This window comes from Hyperoodon ampullatus (genome assembly GCF_949752795.1).
Source record: "Hyperoodon ampullatus genome assembly, chromosome: 3".
NCBI classification, from domain to species: domain Eukaryota; kingdom Metazoa; phylum Chordata; class Mammalia; order Artiodactyla; family Ziphiidae; genus Hyperoodon; species Hyperoodon ampullatus.
This window is the reverse complement of record NC_136916.1, coordinates 96,927,235-96,943,733: the sequence shown is the minus strand read 5'-3', so window position 1 is coordinate 96,943,733 and position 16,499 is coordinate 96,927,235. Positions and strand designations below refer to the sequence as shown.

The 16,499-nt window shown below is 39.1% G+C and overlaps 1 protein-coding gene across 1 annotated transcript in view; it reads right to left on the bottom strand.

The window, feature by feature from the left end:
* The window catches only part of FSIP1 (fibrous sheath interacting protein 1), a gene marked incomplete at both ends in the record, with an annotated part of 215,831 nt that overhangs the window by 167,700 nt on the left and 31,632 nt on the right, over positions 1-16,499 (bottom strand). Inside the window, 4 exons of the mRNA XM_079699616.1 lie at positions 198-356; positions 6,885-6,995; positions 8,704-8,828; positions 10,869-10,967. Of these exons, the coding sequence (XP_079555742.1) occupies positions 198-356; positions 6,885-6,995; positions 8,704-8,828; positions 10,869-10,967 (494 nt within the window). The remainder of the gene's footprint in view (positions 1-197; positions 357-6,884; positions 6,996-8,703; positions 8,829-10,868; positions 10,968-16,499) is intronic.

Sequence of the window (16,499 nt, the reverse complement as noted above, 5' to 3'; positions counted from 1 at the left end):
AAAAAAAATGAACAGAAAGTAGAAACTGGCAAAGGAAAATAGACACTGTTGTAGAAATCACTATCACTGCAGTTGCAGTCACGTAAAAGGCAACTGGGAAGAAACCTCTTTAGTTAACAAGCAGATTGTCATATTATGTGAACTAGCTTTAGCACACATAAACCTGAACAGCCTATGGGCGCTAGAGTTAAACATACCTCATCATTCTGATGTTCAGGTCTTGGAGAAGAGCTGGAAATTGTTGAATAAATGGCAGAAAGTTCTTGGAGTTTTTTATCAATTTTAGCAAGCTGCTCATGCTGGGTGACTGCAGGTGTGTATCCTTCTCCCGGGACCAGCCAGCCAGACTGATCTCCCTAAAAGGAAACAAGGATCACCAGTTCATTCTTATGCTACATTTTTTTTCCAAAATATACCTTTCAGACCGCTACATCAGTGCTCCTCACAAAAACAAATAAAAAAAAAACAAATATTAAAAAATCAGAATTAACTTGGGATAGTGCAAGCAAAAAAATTAAATAGTTTAAGGTTTCATTATCTGCCAACTCTGTGTAAAGTATCTGCTTACATTTTGTGGCCGTTCTACCCTATGGAATAACTCTCTTAGCCTCACAGTCTGGGTCTCATAACATTCTCATTTCTCCACTCTGAAAAAAGTGGTCTGTGACATGTTGAATAAGGAAGAAATCATGTTTACCCTATAACAGAGATGTTATTTTCAAAATTTGTCCCTGAAAAGTAACATAGACTCGGTTGTTTGGGTTTCATGATCATAACTGGTCATCTAGGGACTTCCCTGGTGGTCCTGTGGCTAAGACTCCATACCCCCAATGCAGGGGGCCCGGGTTCGATCTCTGGTCAGGGAGCTAGATCCCACACGCCGCAACTAAAGATCCTGCGTGCCACAACTTAGACACGATGCAGCCAAATAAATAAATATTTGAAAAAAAAAAACTGTTCATCTAACTCGTTATTGAACTAACATTAGTTTCTTAACGGGTTAAAAGCCATTCTTAACATTCATTCAAAAACCTTGTACTGAGTGCCTCCTATGGGGAGGCATTACATTGGGCACTGGTGGTTCAATATGAATCTCACACGGTCCTGCCCTCAGGAGTTCTGAGTCTCTTGACAGCAAAGATTTTAACAAGGTGTGAAAAGTGCTGGTAAGCCCAGGGCTCCATGGAGAACAGGGAGGGTCAACTAACCTCTGTTAACAGGAAGGGGCAAGGAGAAAACATGTTTGGAGAATGCTTCCTAAAGGAAATAATCTTAGTAGCATCTTAGAGAAACAACACAATCGGCTGTGCACTTTAAAACTGGAGCAGGTGAGGGTGGGACTGGAGGCAGAAAATCCAGTTAAGAAGCAAAAGCCGTAACCTACAAGAAAAGTGATGAGCGCCTGAACTCGGAATGTTTCCTGGGAATGAAGCACACAGGACCAATTCCAGAGAAACTTAGGAAGCAGAGTTTACAGAATCTGGAGACAATTTGATGGAAGAATGAAGGGAGGAGTAAGGATCAAGGATAAAAACCAAATTCCTGATTTTATCAGCTAGGGGGATGGTGGTCATAAGGACCAAACTAGGGAATATCAGAGACGTGGTAGGTTTGAGGAGGAAAATGATGATGATGAATTGTTTGGGGCCTTCTGATATTCACAGATGTCCCTAGGATATCCAGAGATTATGTTAGGTAGTTAAATATGTTTGTCTGAAGTTCAAGATAGAGACCTGGATTGGAAATAAGTGTTTTGGACTCACCCATAATTCTACAATGGTTCAAACCCTTAGATCATGGGAATGGGTGAGGTCACAAAGGGAAGCATGTAGCACAAGGACAGAAGAATCATGAAGAACACTAAGAATAAAGGGGCAGATGGAGGGCAACACACACTTTGGTTTCATGACTCTAATACCAGGGATCAAACCCTAAGTGGTAACCAGAAGAAGTACATGCAAAAACTTACACAGAAAGACTTACACTGTCTCTTCCTGGCCCCAGCATCCAATTTCCCCTTCTGCTTCAGTGAAACCAAATACTGCATAAGTCTCTCTAGGGAACAGGTACCCACCAGATACTCCTTCTCCCTACCCACTGGCATCAAGAAGACAAGCAAATGACCTAGATTCAGCCAATCAGAAGGGAACACCCTGGACTTTGACTCTTGAGCGCGAGAGAGAGAGAGAGAGAGAGAGAGAGAGAGAGAGAGAGAGAGAGATTCAAAGATGCAGGGAAAGTGGGGAAGTGATTGATGGTGACAGCAGTAGAAGTGAGGATCCAGTGTTGATAGCAGTGAAGGTGGCAGCACTGATCATTACCGGGGGGTGTCTGGTGGCCTCGGTGCAGCCCCGAACCAGACTGATTCTCAGGAGTTTCTAGGGCCATTTTTCTGCCTACCTTGGTATCTGCCTGGTTTACAAGCCCGGTCCTCCAAACTTCCCACTGTGTCTGGGAGCTACTCAAGTCTTCCAATAAATTCGTTTTCTGTTTTTTTAACCAAAATCTGCCTCTGTTTCTTGCAACCTAGAACCCTGACTAAAATGTTTTTTGCCATGTTACTTACAAAAAAGAGTAACTGCAAAAAGCCCAAATGTCTGAAAATAGGGGGAAAGTGAGACTACACTATATCCATATAAGGATATGATACAGTAATAAACATTTTAAATATAATTGCAAGTTGGCATATGAAAGTTATACATAATTATTAAAAAAAATACTTAACTACTCACAAATAAGAAACTCTGATTAAGTTTTCCTAAATAAAAGTGATATAAATACTGTATGACCTAAAAGAGAAAAAAAGAATCAGATGAAAAAAAAAAAGCTATGGAATCAATGACTAAATATTGGTTAATAAATTTTAAATTCTTGTTTGAATGGAATTCTTTTTTAATGACACTGGAGGTAAAAGAACATGGCAGATTAAACTCAACAGAAATTTAAATGTTTCATGCTCTATGCTGTTACAGAAGGAAATTATGTGTAACATGTAGTAGATGGTATGTGTGTGTCTAGACTTGCAATGTGTAGGGGTCTTGTCTCCCTAAGACAGAACCCAAGAAATGCTCTGCACCACCCTGCTTTACAGCTAGGGTTCACACCAGTAATGAGGGTCCTCAATCAGACTCACCCATTCAATATTGATTTAGACGTGAGTAATTTAACATCTGATGCAAAATACATTTTGTTGGGAAGGGTGACAGTAAAGGCTTCCAGCGTTGGGGAGAGCCATTAGTTGCAAGTGTGAGTTCCCTACCTAGGAGGAAATCTTTTAAAAATTCTACCTATCCTAGAGAAATTTAAGAGAATATTACATCCATACGGTCAAACATACCACTGTAAGGAACAACCAGCGGGCATGAGTTCTGTGGAATTCAAACATAATTATCATGTTAGTCATCCTCTTTAGGTTGGATCAGTCAGAGACGAAGTGGCAGGGCACTCCAAAAAGAAATGAGCACACAGACGCTTGAAAGACTACAGCAAATGTGAAGCATGGCAAGAAGTTTTGTACAGTTTGAGAAAACAGTAGATCGGTCCCTTCCTCAAAGTGTTCCTAAATGCTTCCTGCCACATTCACATCTTCCTCCACTACATCTCTATTCCAACATGTGCCACCACCTATATGGCTTCATAGAATCTCCGTATAAAATGTCTATCTCCCACATCAGGTAATAAGAAAGGACACTTTCTCCTCAGAGGACTTACAGAAAGAACTCTCAGCAAATATTAGTTTAAAAACAATAGTGGGCTTCCCTGGTGGCGCAGTGGTTGAGAATCCGCCTGCCGATGCAGGGGACACGGGTTCGTGTCCCAGTCTGGGAAGATTCCACATGCCGCGGAGCGGCTGGGCCGTGAGCCATGGCCGCTGAGCCTGCGCATCCGGAGCCTGTGCTCCGCAACAGGAGAGGCCCGCATATCGCAAAAAAAAAAAAAAAAGGAAACACTTCTGGGCTTCCCTGGTGGTGCAGTGGTTAGGAATCTGCCTGCCAATGCAAGGGACACAGGTTCGAGCCCTGGCCCGGGAGGATCCCACATGCCATGGAGCAACTAAGCCCATGCACCACAGCTGCTGAGCCTGAGCTCTAGAGCCCACGAGCTACAACTACTGAGCCCACGTGCCACAACTACTGAAGCCCGTGCGCCTAGAGCCCATGCTCCACAACAAGAGAAGCCACCACAATGAGAAGCCCGTGCACCCCAACAAAGAGTAGCTCCCGTTCACCACAGCTAGAGAAAGCCCGCGCGCAGCAACGAAGACCCAACACAGCCATAAATAAATTTATTTATTTATTTATTTATTTATTAAATAAAGGGAAAAACTTCTAACATCCTGGAACTAAAATTCCAGGTGATTTCAATACATTCTGCAGGAGAGGAAAGGGGAGAAGAGGGAAATAAAAGCATACCAAGATCCTGTCAAGATATAAGATTTTAAAGACATTAATTATTGAAGGACCTCCAGAGAAGAATGCAGCCCCCTGCCAACACTGATTCTAGGCCAGTGAGACCACTTCAGATTTCTCTCCAGAACTAGGGGGAAACTGAGGTGAAGAGAAATAACTTCCCAAGGTGACAGAACTGAGAAATGATGGATCCTGCGTTGTAGCCTGGGTGACAACAGACTGCCAAAACCAGAACACACAACCACTCTCTGCTACCACCTGCAGTGTCTGGAGACTCCATTTCTACAGACCACAGTGTCAGCTGTGAATACATAACCTGGAGGAATATATACCAGTACAACACTGGCCTTTCCTGGAGTGGGAATGATGGAGAACTGTTATTTTTTTTCTTTTTATCTGAATTTCTAGCTTCTCTTGACAAACTGGAGGATCCAGGCAGCCCTGGGCAGGATTTCCATGCAGCAGCAGCCACGGACTGGCACGCTCTCCCCCACTGGCTACAGATACTGCTGCACATGCTCTGCTTTTTACCCAGAGCAAAAAGTACCCTCTGAACCTACATGTCTTAGGCTGGGTTCCCTAGATCTGGAACCTGAGGCAGAGATTCTTGTTTAAGTGACTTAGTGGGGGGATGCTTTCAGGATTAGGGGTGTGAGGGGAGCAGGCTAGGACAAGGGAACAAAGCTAGGCGAGGATGTGGTCTCAGCTGAAGACTGGGTGACCCCTGGGGAAGAGGTGGAGGACAAACTACAGGGCACAGCTAATCCCATCTCAAGGTGAGGGGATGTGAGGGGAGGCGGGGGCTGCTGTCCTGGGATGGTCAGCTCCCCTTTAGCCCAGGGCAATTCTCCAGGGAAGGAGGCAGCTGTGCACCCTTGGCACAGGGCAGGGGGATGGATGCACACATGTGCCAGGTAAAAGGGATCTGGGCAGGGTGCCAGCAGCATTTACCACATCATCTCTATTAAACATAGGGGACTAAAAACTAGACAACAAGGCTAAGAGCTTCAAGGCACACAGGAGAATGTATTTCTTTGTAGAAGTAAGAATATTACAATAGCCAGGTCATGGAAGCAACCTAAATGCCCATCGACAGATGAATGGATATAGAAGTTGTGGTACATATATACAATGGAATATTACTCAGCCATAAAAAGGAACGAAATTGAGTCATTTGTTGAGATGTGGATGGACCTAGAGACTGTCATACAGAGTGAAGTAAGTCAGAAAGAGAAAAACAAATATCGTATATTAACGTATGTATGTGGAACCTAGAAAAATGGTACAGATGAACCAGTTTGCAGGGCAGAAAGAGACAAAGATGTAGAGAACAAACGTATGGACACCAAGGGAGGAAAACCGCGGTGGGGCGGGGATGGTGGTGTGCTGAATTGGGCGATTGTAATTGACATGTGTACACTGAAGTTTATAAAATTGATGACTAATAAGAACCTGCAGTATAAAAAAACAAAAAAACAAAAAAAACAACTAATACTAAACTTTCTTTTGGTTATTTGTATGGAAGTATGTTAATATAAATGTTTCACACATTACATGAAATTTCTAAAAATCTTATATGTTCTCATATAATGTTATAAGTAATAATTCTAGTTATTACTTTAAAATGTATATCTCAGAAATAACTTTAATAAATAAATAAATAAATAAAAAGAATACGGCTATAAGTTTAGTATGCAAACAAGAACAAACACTGAGCCACTACACTCCTTATGTGACCTGTCTGGGCCCTATAAATACCCACATTCACACCCTGGATTCATGCTTTTCCCCTCCTTAGACTCAGTCTGTGCTCGCCCCAGACTCTTCAGGGAACTAGATGCCCAGTGGACCTGGGCAGGAGCAGGATGGTGCTCTTCAGGATTACTGAAGACTACACTAAAATATCATGGAACCAGTTTAGGGATAATAAGAAATGTCCAAAATAAAAGGATCCAGAGAAACACAATTGTATGTCATCAATGACCAAGCCCATCACATCACAGGCAGAGGTTATTATTGTGAAAGCCAATTGTAGTCACTCTTATAATGACATAGGAGAGTCAATAATGAATCAGCAAGAATAAATTGGAAAATTTAGATAAGAATAAACTTGTAAAACGGGATTTTTTTTTTTTTTTTTTTTGCAGTACGTGGGCCTCTCACTGTTGCGGCCTCTGCCGTTGCAGAGCACAGGCTCCAGATGCGCAGGCTCAGCGGCCATGGCTCACAGGCCCAGCCGCTCCACGGCATGTGGGATCTTCCCGGACCGGGGCACGAACCCGTGTCCCCTGCATCGGCAGGCGGACTCTCAACCACTGCGCCACCAGGGAAGCCCAAAACGGGATTTTTTAAAGTCAGAAATATTGCTCCATAATTTGAAAAATTACTATAAATTTATGCTAATGGGTCAATAACATGATTAAAGAAATAAAAATTAAGAAGTGTAGAGCTTGTGGAATATCAGAGTTTACTTACCTCAGAACTGGACAGCTCCAAATCACTGTTATCCAAGTCCTTCAAAAGTTCAACCAGCCTTTTCTTCTCTCTGTCAATCATAACTACTGGTTGTCCTGAATTCTTGGCCAACTACAGAATGTATGAATGGAAAATATTAAATACTCAAAGGAATTCATAGTTCAGGAAAAATAAAAATGGGACCTGAGGCTTCTACAATACAGAAACACTAAGGTAAAATTTGTGAGATTAGGCATTTTCATTTGCTAGGTAATTTTACTTTATGCCAAATTTTTGATAGAGGTCCATTCTCCAAGCAAAGATATTCAACCACTTCAACAAACATTTTATTTAAAATTAAAACATGGGCAGTTTGCAAACCTCTCTTTATATAATATGTATCAATGCAAAAACATATTTGCTGAGACATTTGGAAGGAATCTTACCACTTCCTATGTGGCATATATTCACTAAATGAAACTGCTTTTAAATTTCAAGAATATCATATCAGGAGTTTAAATAAGATTCAGTTACTATTGTTAAAAGGGAAAAGGGAAATATATGGTGGAGCGGCTGTCTGTGTCAGCAAGAACTTGGATATGGGGAAAACCTTACTGCTCTTGGAAACTTAAACACTAAATCAACATACAATGAGCCAGCACAAAGAGACAGAGCAAGCTGGAGAAGGTCTCCTTCAGATCATATGAAAATGGAGCACAGAAAAATCGAGAGTCCCAAAGGTCAGTCCTGACAGCAGCAGGCTGACCCATGAATCCAGTCTGCCTGGAAAAGACGTGTTAATTGTGGAAAAAGCATCAGGCTTGAACTATGAAGAATTACTTAACTCTCTCCTCTTAACACTTCATACTCACCAATGTAGCTTTCTAGTGACTTAACTGCCTGAGTGGTTTGCCATGAGCCTTCTGTCCACCATACTTACATTTCTTGCTATAAATTAATTCTCATTCTGGTCTAATACAGGAGTTCCTGTGCCCTTAGTTAGTCTAAGTCTGCCTTAAGGACAAACCAAGTGAGACCGCAGGGCCTGCAAGACCAAGGTTGAGCCCCTAAATCAGGGAGCTAATCAGAGCAAGAGACAAGTGATGGGCTGCCAGGAAGCTCAGCTGGAGTTGGGCGGAAGGGGCAGGGGCAGTGGGCAATCAGTTGGCCTCTCCAACTCTGCCAGGAGAATTTTCCATTCAAATTTCTAAATGCACCAGTTATAAAATCAGTCTCATTACTTTAATAAAACAATTTTAAAATTGATTTTAAATATGCAATTTAAAATCTGGGAAACACTGTCCAAAACTATTTTCTAAATAAATGTTTTTCCAACTGCAGGAACCAGATTCATTTCTGCATAATGAAACAAATGTAGTAAGTTGCAGCTAGCAATTTTAAAAGGGGTAGGATGGGATAGAATAGGATAGGATGGAGTAGAAAATAGTGAAGTTAAGTACTGGCTCATAAAACTTTTCTATCAGTTGTATACAGTGTTTCAATTACATACACGTGCATCATGGTCAAAAAAATATTTAAAGACAATGAACAGAACTATTTCCATGCTTGAAGCTCACTTCATCCCACATTCTGGCTTCTAAATTTCTAAGTACATGGGCTTCCCTGGTGGCGCAGTGGTTGAGAGTCCGCCTGCCGATGCAGGGGACACGGGTTCGTGCCCCGGTCTGGGAAGATCCCACGTGCCCCAGAGCGGCTGTGCCCGTGAGCCATGGCCGCTGAGCCTGTGCGTCCGGAGCCTGTGATCCGCAACGGGAGAGGCCACAACAGTGAGAGGCCCGCAAAAAAAAATAAATAAATAAATAAATTTCTAAGTACATACCTCAATGTTTCGTTTAATAAAATCCTGGCTGTGTTTACCCCTGAGCTCAATCTTTTCTGTATTTGAGAAAGGTTTCTTTTCTGCTTTGATCAATGACTCATTTCTTTCCACACCATACGTAAAATCTAATATTAAGAAAGTTCAAAAATTTTTGAGAATTATAATTGTCCATTATGCTAAAAATTTACCTTAAGCATATATTAGAATATATAAGAAATAAAACACACATAGACGTACTTCTAAATTCCAGATCCAGAAACTTAATACATACAGAGATTTTTTTTTTTTTTTTTTTTGGCTGTGCCACACGCCTTTCAGGATCCTGACCAGGGATCGAACCCGTGCCCCCTGCAATGGAAGCGCAGAGCCCTAACCACTGGACCACCAGGGAATTCCCCAGAGATTTAATCTTAAAAAGATAAATGTGCTCCCATAATTTGCCATGAAGTTCTCATAAAACTTCTTTTGTTATTCATTATCTTGTATCAATCTTCTTATGCTGATTCCTTTGGAATCATGGGAAACACAAAAAGAACTTCAAGTGATATATGTAAAGGAGAAATCTCTGATGTCATGGGAATTTTAAAATATATTTTATTTTAGTCTTCATATGAAATAAAACTTTCCCTAAAGACTAGAGTCATTACCCGCTACTCTATTAATTTGCCATCACCCTCTCAGAACAATAAACTTTTTGTTCAAACCTGTCTTTTAAGCAAAGTCTGGGCATTAAGTGTCCTGGATGTTCCACATCCTGTCTGCACAAACCCCTAAAACACATTTCAGTTTATCAGTTTTTCTCAACCTTTGAAAAGAGATTTGAGTCAGCCTCTGAGTTGTTCAGACTCTGAGTACTCAAGACAAGAGTCAGAAAAATACTTGTGGACTCTTATCCCCTTTATAAAATATCTTGTTTTCATTGTAGTCACATTTAAAGCATTTTTTAAAAAATTATGTGAATCCTTCATTAAAGCTCTAAAAATACACATAAAGAAGAGTCTTCTTAAATGACAAATGGAGTCCACCTTACAAAATAGGATAAATTGCCATATTAAAGTCCAACAGAAAAAAACACTAGCCAGTAGCTCAATGCAGACAAGGCTTACTTAAAAGTTACCTTTGTTTTATAGGAGAGGTTACCTCAATAAAAAGGATTAAGGGAGCTAGTCAATTGGTGTATTTACAGCTTATTATCAAAGATTCAGTACAAATTTAATAATTAAAGAATAAATTTTGATAACACTAGCTGAAAAGAACAAGGAAAAGGGTGAGATCTCCGGATTTAATTTCTTTTCAGACAAAAGAAAAGTTTTACTTTTCTATCCTTTATAATTGGGGTTTTATTCTTTAATCAATAACATGATTTTTTTTAATAAACTATCAATAGTTAAAGTATGAGTTACTTCTTTGGTGAGTGGCCTTCTTAGATATAAAATATATAACTTTTTCCCATAATCCAAATTGTATATAGTCTTTTAAGTCTATAAGTTGGTCTATTCATTCAGCTGAAGTTTCATATTCTCTTAAACAATACAACATTAAAATAAATCAAATTAAATGCATCTCTGTCTACATTTATAATAGTTTCTTTAAAATATACTTTTAAAAAATTGTAGGAGAAAACCTTAGATTGTCTGGTAGGAATTATCTCCCTAGAAATGTCCTCTTCTCCTCTCCATCCTGGTAGTGATCCAGGGTAGAAGCTGCCATGTTCCTATAGTGACCCCAACCCTTGCTAGGTTGGATGAGTTGGTTGAACCAAGGGTGGGCACCTAACCCAAGACAGATCAGTTGGTCTCTTCTCTAGGATTTTGGAATTGAATTGCCCTCTCAATGACTAGCCACAGGATATGCTCTTGGGAATTAAAGAAGCTGTCTACCAGCAGGATTCTTTCCATAAATTTTCTTTTTCACTTAAAGCTAGGTTTCCATTACTTGCACCCAGATCTTCTTTAGCTCTTTATTATACAAAATTTCAATCCAAAAGTAGAAAGACTGGTATAATGAACCCTCAACAACTAACTTCAATAATGACCAATCTTGTTTCATCTATAACCTCACCTACTTCCACTCACCACTGAATTAAATCACATCAAATCGTTTCATCTGTGAATATTTCTACATACTGCTAGTATCTTCTTGCGACAGTATGTAAAATCACATACCTTTATTGACATTCTGTATACAGTTTTCATAGTCTTCTGGAGGGACTTGAGTGTGAAACACAGAGAAAAAGGTATCTTCGTGCTCGTAACAAGAAGGATCTATTGATTTAAAAATCACAGGTTCAATACACACAAAATAAATAAGGAATTGTTTATGTGAACAGTTGTTTTAAAAAAGATAAGATCTAATGTTCTCTGCAATATTCCTCAATTCCCTCCACGCATGTTTCTTAAGACAATGTCACTTTCAGGTAGAAATGATAATCATCTTTGTACACATGAGCCACTCAAAACAGAGCAATCAAGATAATCAACAGAATTTCCCTAGAACTTCTGTGCAAAGAGGATGTACAAGGGCGCACTAAAATATCACATTAATTATCTGGAGATAATGTACCCAAAGTCTAATATTCTTAATACGGAGAATGTGCACACTGCATAACTTTGTGTTTTTATTTTTTATTTTAGATCCCCAAGGTGAAGATTTCAGATATATGGTCAGTCATTAAAATGACAGAATGTGTTTGAGAGAGAAAACTGGGGAGACACTTAGCAGTTAGCTTTCTTTTATTTTATTTATTCTCTTGGGATAATACCCATAAAGAAATTAGGAAATTGTGGTTTTTAACTCTTTTTGTTTAATGTAATTTGTTTCATGTTCTACTAGCTATTTCAGACACTGTATATTTACAAGAAACTGCTAACATAAATAAATATCATTTTGTCTTAATACGAGAGAATCTGCCAGGTTATGGCACAGAAATGTTTTTGCTTAAGAAAACATGACAAGTCTTGAAGACATTACAGGATTCATCACCTACCCCTGAAACAAACCTGATTCAAGCATCTACTCGGAGACAATACAGGCAAGATACATTCACCCTAACACACAAACACCACCAAATTCATAACATACAACTTCTGACAGTAAAAACAAATTCATCAATCCAATTCCCTAATTTGGAATTCATAATAATCTGGCATCACCAGGATTGACATTACAACCATAATCCTTGTACAATCTTTGATGAGTTAATCTAGCAAATTAGTGGTATAAGCCTTGCAGGGAGAGGGGTAAGCTACTCAAAAAGCAAAAAGGTTTAAAGTTCTTTTCAAACTTTAATTGTTTGGCAACCACTACGATTAGGGGTCTTAAAATATTCATTAAAGCAGGCTCATCAAGTCAGCAATTTGGCAACATTCTGTTATTGGTTTAAGTTGCATCACATATCCAAAGTGGTAATATATTTATTTTTGATCACATAATTCCTCTTTAATAGCAGTTTCACTCAATTTTAAACTAAAGTACCTAGAAAGACACAAAAATATGAAAATTTGCAATGCTAAAAACTATTATAGCAAGGTGACACTGAAGCTTTTAAACCCAGGGGTTTTTCCTAGGCTGAAATCATTCGTGTGACCCTGTGGCTCTTCACCCATAGTCGCAGGGTAGTCATTGCCTCAGACAGAAGATGGGTACAGCCTAGAACAAAGGCCTCATAGCTCAGTCTTGAGTTTAAAACACAATAGTTGTAAAAGGCAGACATTCAACTGCAGGAGCTCAACTCCTTGAGACAGAAAAGGAATTTTCTAAATTCCAAAAGTCCTCCATTAGAAAGCTCTTCCTTAGAGTAAAAAAACATTCTAATTAATGTAGAAGAAATGATGGAATTAGAAAATAACCATTTGGTAACCATCATAATAATAACTGATACAGGTAGGAATCATCAATGGATAATAAAATTCATGGGTGAAAGTTTGAAGAATAACAGGATAATAGCCTCAGGGTATCCTTCCATGAGATAACTTATTCAGTACAAAAAGAAAAATGGTAACTTTACAGTGCAGAAACCTGGCAGACACCACCTTAACCAAATGATCAAAGTTAGCATCATCAGTGACGGAACAATCAACATCATGCATTTCCTTATATGATTCATGGAGAAAAACACAGTACCACTTCTGTGGGATTTCTGCCAAAAATGCATAACTTGAACCCAATATATGGAAACATAAACAAACCCAAACTGGGCAACAGTCTACAAAATAACAGGCCTATAATCTTCCAAAATGCTAATGTCATAAAACACAAAGAATGACTAAAGAGACATGACAATTAAATGCAATGCATTATCTTGAATATTCTTTTGCTAGAAAGGATTTTAGTGTGACAACTGGCAAAACATGAAGAAAGCCTGTCAATTGGATAATAGTATTGTATCGATACTTATTTCCTGATTTGTGTGCATCTGTGTGTCCTCTTGTGGACAGGAAGACAGAGGATGTGGTAAATGTTAACACTTGGAGAATCTGCGTAAAGGGTATTTGAGAATTCTTCATACTTTTCAGACTTTAAGTCTGAAATTATATCAAAATTAGAAGTTAATAGGAAAATTTTCACATTTCCTCACTACAAACATTGATCTGGGGGGAAAAAAAATCTCCCTTGAGAGACCAAGGGCCAGACCTTGAAAGACTGAGCACAATTATTTTATTAACTTTTTTTTATTGAATGAAAGACTCTTTCAATTTTATAGTGCTTTACAATCTTCAAAAGTTTTGAGCGCAATTTTTAACAAGAGTCTTAAAAGAGGAAGATTGCAGGATTGATTTAAGTTGCTTCCTGCCACCTAGAGAAGAAAGCCCATCCCAGACAATGGGAAGGACCTAGAAGAACATCAGAGGGGATGAGTTTGCAGAAGACACAAGTGACACACACATGAGGCTGCTCCCTGGCACTCATCCCATTGGAGGTGAAATCTTGGAGTTGGATAGAGATCACCAAAGAGAATGGGAAAACCAGAGCCCTATGGGCTCTGCCTCACTGCATACCTGGAACTTGGGAAGAGACTCCACACACAGTGCTCCACACCTACCCCTGACAGCTCCAAAGCAGCAATGGCAGTGTGGCATATTTAGAGGAAGACAGGGCCTAATATATTCACCCTTTCTTCCTCCCTCCCTCTCTCTCTCCCCCCAACCCCAACACACACACACAGAGAAACATATGACACACAATGGCATGGCTGGCCTGTGGCATAGAAGAGAACCAGAAGTTCTCACTTGCCCTGATTAGGTAGAAACAGACCTCTTCCCACTGCACATCATGACACCAACCAAAAATGCACACATCCAAATGTCCCCTACAATTAAGAACCACCCTATTAGACTACAGAGAAAATTTCAATAAACTCAAAATATCAGAACAATGCCCACAGTGTTATAGATTTCCACATTGGCTTTTAAAACAGAGGGTTTAAAAAAATCCCTGGAGAACAAGGGAAAAGCACCATTTTCTAATTAACTATAAGGTCAATGAAGAAATAAGAGTACAATAACAACCTGTAGAGAATAATGATGATACCATACACCAAAGAATGTAGTACAGAGCTAAATCTATATGCAGAAACAAATTCATAGCAATGGGGCTTTTATCATATTGTTATGGACTGAACTGTAACCCCCAAAATTCATACGTTGAAGCCCTAACCCCCAGTGTGGCTGTATTTTACGGAGGTAATTAAAGTTGAATGAGGTTATTAGGTGGGGTACTAATCCAATAGAACTGGTGTCCTTACAAGAAGAGGAAGAGGCACCAGAGATATCTTCACCCCGCTCCTCTTCTTCCCTTGTGCACAGAGTAAAGGTCATGTGAGGACACAGTGAGAACGTGGCCGTCTGTAAGCCAGGAAGAGAGACCTCACCAAAAAACGAATTTTCCAATACCTTGATCTTAGACTTCTAGCCTCCAAAACTGTAAGAAAATAAGTTTCTGCTGTTTAAGCCACCCAGTCTGTGGTATTTTTTTTATGGCAGCCCTAGCAGACACATATTTTAAGAGAAAATAAAATGAGCTTAACTAGTTTAACTGAAGAAGCTAGAGAAAACAATAACAAGTTCAAGAAAAGAAATAAAGATAATTGCTAGAATTAGCAAAGAAATTCAAAACTGGTTCACAAAGGTATAAAAAGAAAAATCCTCAAGTATAATTTTAAAAAGAGAAAACACTCACTGTAATCAAGATAGCATGGTATTGGCAAAAGAAGAGCCACATAGATCAATGCAACAGAATAGAGGGTTCAGAAATAGACCTGCAAAAATATAGTCAACTAATCTTTAGCAAAAGAGCAAAACAGTTGAATAGAGAGAGGATAATCTCTTAAACAAATGGTGCTGGAACAATTGGATGTCCATATGCAAAAAATAAAAATAAAAAAAGAAGAACATAGATACAGACCTTATACTTTTCACAAAAGTTAAATCAAACTGGATTATAAACCTAAATGTAAAATGCAAAACTATAAAACTTCTAAAAGAAAACACAGGATAAAAATCTATATGAGCTTCAATTTAGTGATAAGTTTTTGTATAAAACACCACAAACATGATCCATGAAAGAAAAAATTGGTAAGTTAAGCTTATTAAAATTTAAAACATCTGCTCTGCAAAAGATACTGTTAAGAGAAGGAAATTACAAGCCACAGGCTGGGAGAAAATATTTGCAAAACACATATCTGATAAAGGAGTTGTATCCAAAATATACAAAGAACTCTTAAAACTCAACAAGAAAACAACCAATCCAATTTTTTTAAATGGGCAAAAGATCTAAACAGACAACTCAGTAAAGAAAATATATATATGACAAACAAGCACCTGAAAAGATACTCAACATCCTTTGTCATTAGGGAAATGTAAAGGCAAATTAAAACAATGAGATATCAATATATACCTATTAGAATGGCTAAAATCCAAAAATCTGACAATACCAATTGCTGGCAAGGATGCAGAACAATAGGAACTTTCATTTTTGCTGGTGGGAATATGAAATGGTACAGCCATTTTGGGAGACAGGCAGTTTCTTACAAAGTTAAACACTTATTGTATGATCCAGCAATCCTGTTCCTACATATTTACCCCCAAAATGGAAATTTTATGTCCACACCAAAATCTGCACACTAATGTTTAAAGCAGCTTTATTCGTAATCATCAAAAACTGGAAGCAGGGCTTCCCTGGTGGCGCAGTGGCTGAGAGTCTGCCTGCCGATGCAGGGGACACCGGTTCATGCCCCGGTCCGGGAAGATCCCACATGCCGCAGAGCAGCTAGGCCCGTGAGCCATGGCCGCAGAGCCTGTGCGCCCGGAGCCTGTGCTCCGCAACGGGAGGCCACAACAGTGAGAGGCCCGTGTACCACAAAAAAAAAAAAACAAAAAACTGGAAGCAATCAAGATATCTTTCAATAGATGAAGGGAAAAACAAACAGTGGTACATCCATAGAAAAATATTTAGTGACAAAAAGAAATCAGCCATCAAGTCACAAAAAGACATGGATGAATCTTAACTGTATATTGCTAAGTTAAAAAACCCACTCTGAAAAAGGCTACATACGGAATGATTCCAATTATACAACATTTGGAAAAGGCAAAACTAGAGAGACAGTAAAAAAATCGGTGGTGGCTAGAGGTTTGGGGGAAGAAGGGAGAGTTGAATGGCGATTCACATAGGGGACCTTTGTTTGTTTTGTTTGTTTTAACATCTTTATTGGAGTATAATTGCTTTACAATGGTGTGTTAGTTTCTGCTTTATAACAAAGTGAGTCAGCTATACATATACATATATCCCCCTATCTCTTC